Source organism: Oncorhynchus tshawytscha, unplaced genomic scaffold, assembly GCF_018296145.1.
Source record: "Oncorhynchus tshawytscha isolate Ot180627B unplaced genomic scaffold, Otsh_v2.0 Un_contig_1091_pilon_pilon, whole genome shotgun sequence".
Classification (NCBI taxonomy): Eukaryota; Metazoa; Chordata; class Actinopteri; order Salmoniformes; family Salmonidae; genus Oncorhynchus; species Oncorhynchus tshawytscha.
The window spans coordinates 200,001-208,815 of NW_024609533.1; the positions used below are offsets into that span (position 1 = coordinate 200,001).

Here is an 8,815-nt window from a genome sequence, read left to right on the forward strand (position 1 = left end):
CTCTCTCTGTCTCTGTCTCTCTCTCTCTCTCTCTGACTCTCTGTCTCTGTCTCTCTCTGTCTCTCTTTCTCCCTCTCTCTCTCCCTCTCTGTCTCTCTCTCTCTCTGACTCTCTCTGTGTGTCTGACTCTCTCTCTCTCTCTCTGTCTCCCTCTCTCTCTCTGTCTCTTTCTCTCTCTCTCTCTCTCCCTCTCTGTGTCTGACTCTCTCTGTGTCTGACTCTCCCTGTGTGTCTGACTGTCTCTCTCTCTCTGTGTATGTGTGTCCCAGGCTGTCTAGAAGCGGTAAGACTATCGTGTTCTCCATCCATCAGCCTCGTTACTCAATCTTCAGCCGCTTTGACCACCTGACCCTGATGCACCGAGGAGAGTTGGTGTACGCTGGAGCTGCTGGGAAGGCCCTGAGCTACTTCACTGACTTGGGTAAGACATGGAGGGAGGGAGGGAGGGAGGGGAGGAGGGAGGAGAGGAGGAGGGAGGGAGGGGTGAGGAGGGAAGGGAGGGAGGTGAGGAGGTGAGGAGGGGAGGAGGGAGGGAGGGAGGGAGGGAGGGAGGGAGGGAGGGAGGGAGGGAGGGAGGAGAGGGAGGGAGGGAGGGAGGGAGGGAGGAGGGAGGGAGGGAGGGAGGGAGGGGAGGGAGGGAGGGAGGGAGGGAGGGAGGGAGGGAGGGAGGAGAGGAGGGAGGTGAGGAGAGGAGGGGAGGGAGAGGAGGAGGGAGGGAGGGAGGGAGGGAGGAGGGAGGGAGAGGAGGGAGGGAAGGAGGAGAGGAGGAGAGGAGGGAGGGAGGGAGGTGAGGGGAGGGAGGGAGGGAGGGAGGAGGGAGAGGAGGGAGGTGAGGTGGGGAGGAGGGAGGGAGGGAGGGAGGGAGGTGAGGGGAGGGAGGAGAGGAGGGGAGGGAGAGAGGGAGGTGAGGAGAGGAGGGAGGTGAGGAGAGGAGGAGGGAGGGAGGTGAGGAGAGGAGGGAGGGAGGTGAGGGAGGGAGGGAGGAGAGGAGGGAGGAGGGAGGGAGGGAGGGAGGAGGTGAGGGAGGGAGGGAGGAGAGGAGGGAGGGAGGGAGGGAGGGAGGGAGGGAGGGAGGGAGGGAGGGAGGTGAGGAGGGGAGGGAGGGAGGAGGGAGGGAGGTGAGGAGAGGAGGGAGGAGAGGAGGGGAGGGAGGGAGGGAGGGAGGGAGGGAGGGAGGAGGGGAGGGAGGGAGGGAGGTGAGGAGAGAGGGGAGGGAGGCAGGTGAGGGAGGAGGGAGGGAGGGAGGGAGGGAGGAGGGGAGGGAGGGAGGGGGAGGGGGGGGGAGGGAGGTGAGGGAGGAGGGAGGGAGGAGAGGAGGGAGGGGGAGAGGAGGGAGGTGAGGAGAGGGGAGGGAGGAGAGGAGGGAGGGAGGTGAGGGAGGAGGGAGGGAGGTGAGGAGAGGAGGGAGGGAGGGAGGGAGGGAGAGGAGGAGAGGAGGAGGAGGGAGGGAGGGAGGGAGGGAGGGAGGGAGGAGAGGAGGGAGGGAGGAGAGGAGGGGAGGAGAGGAGGGAGGGAGGGGAGGGGGGAGGGAGGGAGGGAGGAAGGGAGAGGAGGGAGGGAGGGGAGGGGAGGAGGGAGGGAGGGAGGGAGGTGAGGAGAGGAGGGAGGGAGGAGGGAGGGAGGAGAGGAGGGAAGGAGGGGAGGGGGGGAGGGAGGGAGGGAGGTGGGAGGGAGGGAGGGAGGGAGGGAGGGAGGGAGGGAGGGAGGGAGGAGGGAGGGAGGGAGGTGAGGGAGGAGGAGGGAGGGGGGAGGTGAGGAGGGAGGGAGGGGGGGAGGAGAGGAGAGGAGGGAGGGGAGGGAGGGAGGAGAGGAGGGAGGGGAGGAGGGAGGGAGGAGAGGAGGGAGGTGGGAGGAGGAGGGAGGGAGGGAGGGAGGGAGGGAGGGAGGGAGGAGGGAGGGAGGAGGGAGGGAGGGAGGGAGGGAGAGGAGGGAGGGAGGTGAGGAGAGGAGGGAGGGAGGGAGGAGAGGGAGGGAGGGAGGTGAGGAGGGGAGGGAGAGAGGGAGGGAGGGAGGAGGGAGGTGAGGGAGGAGGGAGGGAGGGAGGGGAGGGAGGGAGGTGAGGAGGGAGGGAGGGAGAGGAGGGAGGGAGGTGAGGAGGGAGGGAGGGAGGAGGGAGGAGAGGAGGGAGGGAGGTGAGGAGAGGAGGGAGGGAGGAGAGGAGGGAGGGGAGGGAGGGGAGGGAGGAGGGAGGTGAGGGAGAGGAGGGAGGGAGGAGAGGAGGGAGGGAGGTGAGGAGGGGAGGGAGGGAGGAGAGGAGGGAGGAGGGAGGGAGGAGAGGAGGGAGGGAGGGGAGGAAGGGAGGGAGGAGGGAGGAGAGGAGGGAGGGAGGGAGGGAGGGAGGGAGGAGGGAGGAGGGAGGGAGGAGAGGAGGGAGGGAGGGAGGTGAGGAGGGGAGGGAGGGAGGGAGGAGAGGAGGGAGGGAGGTGAGGAGAGGAGGGAGGAGGGGAGGGGAGGGAGGTGAGGAGAGGAGGGAGGGAGGTGAGGAGGGGAGGGAGGGAGGGAGGGAGGTGGGAGGGAGGGAGGGAGGGAGGAGAGGAGGGAGGGAGGTGAGGAGAGGAGGAGGGAGGGAGGTGAGGTGAGGAGGGAGGGAGGGGGGTGAGGGGGAGAGGAGGGAGGGGAGGGAGGGAGGGAGGGAGGGGAGGAGAGGAGGGAGGGAGGGGAGGGGTGAGGAGAGGAAGGAGGGAGGTGAGGAGGGAGGGAGGAGAGGAGGGAGGGAGGGAGGGAGGTGAGGAGGGAGGGAGGTGAGGAGAGGAGGGAGGTGATAGAAGCGTTCTATTTCACTGCTGTTGTTGTTGTTGTGTTGTTGTGTTGCAGGGTATCACTGTTGATGTTGTTGTTGTTGTGTTGCAGGGTATCACTGTTGTTGTTGTTGTGTTGCAGGGTATCACTGTTGTTGTTGTTGTGTTGCAGGGTATCACTGTTGTTGTGTGATGCAGGGTATCACTGTTGTTGTTGATGCAGGGTATCACTGTTGTTGTTGTTGTGTTGCAGGGTATCACTGTTGTTGTTGTTGTGTTGCAGGGTATCACTGTTGTTGTTGTTGTGTTGCAGGGTATCACTGTTGTTGTTGTTGTTGTGTTGCAGGGTATCACTGTTGTTGTTGTTGTGTTGCAGGGTATCACTGTTGTTGTTGTGCAGGGTATCACTGTTGTTGTGATGCAGGGTATCACTGTTGTTGTGATGCAGGGTATCACTGTTGTTGTGTTGTTGTTGTTGTTGTGTTGTTGCAGGGTATCACTGTTGTTGTTGTTGTTGTGTTGCAGGGTATCACTGTTGTTGTTGTGTTGCAGGGTTTCACTGTTGTTGTTGTTGTTGTTGTTGTGTTGCAGGGTATCACTGTTGTTGTTGTTGTTGTGTTGCAGGGTATCACTGTTGTTGTTGTTGTTGTGTTTTGCAGGGTATCACTGTTGTTGTTGTGTTGCAGGGTATCACTGTTGTTGTTGTGTTGCAGGGTATCACTGCTGTTGTTGTGTTGCAGGGTATCACTGTTGTTGTTGTTTTGCAGGGTATCACTGTTGTTGTTGTGTTGCAGGGTATCACTGTTGTTGTTGTTGTTGTTGTTGTTGTGTTGCAGGGTATCACTGTTGTTGTTGTTGTGTTGCAGGGTATCACTGCTGTTGTTGTTGTTGTTGTGTTGCAGGGTATCACTGTTGTTGTTGTGTTGCAGGGTATCACTGTTGTTGTTGTGTTGCAGGGTATCACTGCTGTTGTTGTGTTGCAGGGTATCACTGCTGTTGTTGTGTTGCAGGGTATCACTGTTGTTGTTGTGTTGCAGGGTATCACTATTGTTGTTGTTATTGTGTTGCAGGGTATCACTGTTGTTGTTGTTGTTGTTGTGTTGCAGGGTATCACTGCTGTTGTTGTTGTTGTGTTGCAGGGTATCACTGTTGTTGTGTTGCAGGGTATCACTGTTGTTGTTGTTGTTGTTGTTGTGTTGCAGGGTATCACTGTTGTTGTTGTTGTTGTGTTGCAGGGTATCACTGTTGTTGTTGTTGTGTTGCAGGGTATCACTGTTGTTGTTGTTGTTGTTGTTGTGTTGCAGGGTATCACTGTTGTTGTTGTTGTTGTGTTGCAGGGTATCACTGTTGTTGTGTTGCAGGGTATCACTGTTGTTGTGTTGCAGGGTATCACTGTTGTTGTGTTGCAGGGTATCACTGTTGTTGTGTTGCAGGGTATCACTGTTGTTGTGTTGCAGGGTATCACTGTGAGCCGTTCAACAACCCCTCTGACTTCTTCCTAGACGTCACTAACGGAGAGGCTCAGTCTACACTAGACATCACTTCATTTAACTATGGTACACACACACACACACACACACACACACACACACACACACACCTCTACACACACACCTCTATACACACACCTCTATACACACACACACAGACACACACACACACCTAACCTCTACAGACCCTAACCTCTACAGACCCTAACCTCTATAGACCCTAACCTCTACAGACCTTAAACTCTACAGACCCTAACCCCTATAGACCCTAACCCCTATAGACCCTAACCTCTACAGACCCTAACCTCAACAGACCCTAACCTCTACAGACCCTAACCTCTACAGACCCTAACCTCTACAGACCCTAACCTCTACAGACCCTAACCTCTACAGACCCTAACCCCTACAGACCCTAACCCCTACAGACCCTAACCCTATAGACCCTAACTTCTACAGACCCTAACCTACAGAACCCTAACCTCTACAGACCCTAACCCCTATAGACCCTACAGACCCCTAACCTCTACAGACCCTACAGACCCTAACCTCTACAGACCCTAACCCCTACAGACCCTATAGACCCTAACCTCTATAGACCCTAACCTCTATAGACCCTACAGACCCTAACCCCTACAGACCCTAACCCCTACAGACCCTATAGACCCTAACCTCTACAGACCCTAACCCTACAGACCCTAACCCTATAGACCCTACAGACCCTAACCTCTATAGACCCTACAGACCCTAACCTCTATAGACCCTAACCCTATAGACCCTAACCTCTACAGACCCTAACCTCTATAGACCCTAACCCTATAGACCCTACAGACCCTAACCTCTACAGACCCTAACCTCTACAGACCCTAACCCTACAGACCCTATAGACCCTAACCTCTACAGACCCTAACCCTACAGACCCTAACCTCTATAGACCCTAACCCTACAGACCCTAACCTCTATAGACCCTAACCTCTACAGACCCTACAGACCCTAACCCCTACAGACCCTTACAGACCCTAACCTCTACAGACCCTAACCCCTACAGACCCTAACCTCTACAGACCCTAACCCTATAGACCCTAACCTCTATAGACCCTACCACCTATAGACCCTAACCTCTACAGACCCTAACCTCTATAGACCCTAACCTCTTTACACCCTAACCCCTACAGACCCTAACCCCTACAGACCCTAACCTCTATAGACCCTAACCTCTATAGACCCTATAGACCCAAACCCCTATAGACCCTAACCTCTACAGACCCTAACCTCTACAGACCCTAGCCTCTACAGACCCTAACCTCTACAGACCCTATAGACCCTAACCTCTACAGACCCTAACCTCTACAGACCCTAACCTCGACAGACCCTATAGACCCTAACCTCTATAGACCCTAACCTCAGACAGACCCTATAGACCCTAACCTCTACAGACCCTAACCCCTATAGACCCTAACCCCTACAGACCCTAACCCCTACAGACCCTAACCCCTATAGACCCTAACTTCTACAGACCCTACAGAACCTAACCTCTACAGACCCTATCCCCTATAGACCCTACAGACCCTAACCCTACAGACCCTACAGACCCTAACCTCTACAGACCCTATCCCCTACAGACCCTATAGACCCTAACCTCTATAGACCCTAACCCTATAGACCCTACAGACCCTAACCCCTACAGACCCTAACCCCTACAGACCCTATAGACCCTAACCCTACAGACCCTAACCCCTACAGACCCTAACCTCTATAGACCCTACAGACCCTAACCTCTATAGACCCTACAGACCCTAACCTCTATAGACCCTAACCTCTATAGACCCTAACCTCTACAGACCCTAACCTCTATAGACCCTAACCTCTATAGACCCTACAGACCCTAACCTCTACAGACCCTAACCTCTCCAGACCCTAACCCTACAGACCCTATAGACCCTAACCTCTACAGACCCTAACCTCTACAGACCCTAACCTCTATAGACCCTAACCCCTACAGACCCTAACCTCTATAGACCCTAACCTCTACAGACCCTACAGACCCTAACCCCTACAGACCCTAACCCCTACAGACCCTAACCTCTACAGACCCTAACCCCTACAGACCCTAACCTCTACAGACCCTAACCCCTATAGACCCTAACCTCTATAGACCCTAACCACCTATAGACCCTAACCCTATAGACCCTAACCCTACAGACCCTAAAACCTCTACAGACCCTAACCCCTACAGACCCTAACCCCTACAGACCCTAACCTCTACAGACCCTAACCTCTATAGACCCTATAGACCCAAACCCCTACAGACCCTAACCTCTACAGACCCTAACCTCTACAGACCCTAACCTCTACAGACCCTAACCTCTACAGACCCTAACCCTAACCTCTACAGACCCTAACCTCTACAGACCCTATAGACCCTAACCTCTACAGACCCTAACCTCTACAGACCCTAACCCTACAGACCCTATAGACCCTAACCCTACAGACCCTAACCTCTACAGACCCTAACCTCTACAGACCCTAACCCCTACAGACCCTAACCTCTACAGACCCTATAGACCCTAACAGACCCTACAGACCCTAACCCCTACAGACCCTAACCTCTACAGACCCTAACCTCTACAGACCCTAACCTCTACAGACCCTAACCCTAGACCCTACAGACCCTAACCCCTACAGACCCTAACCTCTACAGACCCTAGACCCTAACCTCTACAGACCCTAACCTCTACCCAGACCCTAACCCTACAGACCCTACAGACCCTAACCCTACAGACCCTAACCCCTACTATAGACCCTAACCCCTACAGACCCTACAGACCCTAACCTCTACAGACCCTAACCCCTACAGACCCTAACCTCTACAGACCCTAACCCTACAGACCCTAACCTCTACAGACCCTAACCCCTACAGACCCTAACCCCTACAGACCCTAACCTCTAGACCCTACAGACCCCAGACCCTACAACCCTCTACAGACCCTAACCTCTACAGACCCTAACCTCTACAGACCCTAACCTATAGACCCTACCCCAGACCCTAACCCTCTACAGACCCTAACCCTACAGACCCTACAGACCCTAACCTCTACAGACCCTAACCTCTACAGACCCTAACCCCAGACCCTAGACCCTATAGACCCTAACCTCTACAGACCCTAACCCTAACCTCTACAGACCCTAACCCTCTACAGACCCTAACCTCTACAGACCCTAATAGACCCTACAGACCCTAACCTCTACAGACCCTAACCTCTACAGACCCTAACCTCTACAGACCCTAACCCCTACAGACCCTAACCCTACAGACCCTAACCCTACAGACCCTAACCTCTACAGACCCTAACCCTACAGACCCTAACCCTATAGACCCTAACCCCCTACAGACCCTAACCTCTACAGACCCTAACCTCTACAGACCCTAACCCCTACAGACCCTAACCCCTACAGACCCTAACCCCTATAGACCCTAACCCTACAGACCCTACAGACCCTAACCTCTACAGACCCTAACCCCTACAGACCCTAACCCCTACAGACCCTACAGACCCTAACCTCTACAGACAGACCCTAACCCCTACAGACCCTAGACCCCTACAGACCCTATAACCCTATAACCCTACAGACCCTAACCCTACAGACCCTACAGACCCTAACCCCTACAGACCCTAACCTACAGACCCTACAGACCCTAACCTCTATAGACCCTACAGACCCTAACCCTATAGACCCTAACCCCTACAGACCCTAACCTCTACAGACCCTAACCCTATAGACCCTAACTATAGACCCTACAGACCCTAACCTCTATAGACCCTAACCTCTACAGACCTCTACAGACCCTAACCCCTACAGATAGACCCTAGACCCCTACAGACCCAACCCTAACCTCTATAGACCCTAACCCCTACAGACCCTAGACCCTACAGACCCTAACCTCTACAGACCCTAACCCTACAGACCCTAGACCTCTACAGACCCTAACCTCTACAGACCCTAACCCCTACAGACCCTAACCCCTACAGACCCTACAGACCCTAACCTCTACAGACCCTAACCTCTACAGACCCTAACCCTACAGACCCTAACCCTACAGACCCTAACCTCTACAGACCCTAACCCTACAGACCCTATAGACCCTATAGACCCTAACCTCTACAGACCCTAACCTCTATAGACCCTAACCTCTACAGACCCTAACCCTATAGACCCTAACCCTACAGACCCTAACCCTACAGACCCTAACCTCTACAGCCCTACAGACCCTAACCCCTATAGACCCTAACCTCTACAGACCCTAACCCCTACAGACCCTAACCCCTACAGACCCTAACCTCTACAGACCCTATAGACCCCTAACCCTACAGACCCTAACCCTACAGACCCTAACCCTACAGACCCTAATAGACCCCCTCTATAGATCCCTAACCCCTACAGACCCTAACCCCTACAGACCCTAACCCCCTACAGACCCTACAACCCTCTACAGACCCTAAGACCCTACAGACCCTAACCTAACCTCTACAGACCCTAACCCTACAGACCCTAACCCTATAGACCCTACAGACCTAACCTCTACAACCC

The 8,815-nt window shown here is 55.0% G+C and overlaps 1 protein-coding gene across 1 annotated transcript in view; it reads left to right on the plus strand.

Annotated features, from left to right (window-relative positions):
- LOC121845042 (broad substrate specificity ATP-binding cassette transporter ABCG2-like) overlaps window positions 1-4,294 on the plus strand; it is a gene marked incomplete at its 3' end in the record, with an annotated part of 17,076 nt that extends 12,782 nt beyond the window's left edge. Inside the window, exons 7-8 of the mRNA XM_042315741.1 lie at window positions 270-421; window positions 4,196-4,294. Coding sequence (XP_042171675.1) covers window positions 270-421; window positions 4,196-4,294 — 251 coding nt within the window. The remainder of the gene's footprint in view (window positions 1-269; window positions 422-4,195) is intronic.
- Window positions 4,295-8,815: the final 4,521 nt, after the last annotated feature.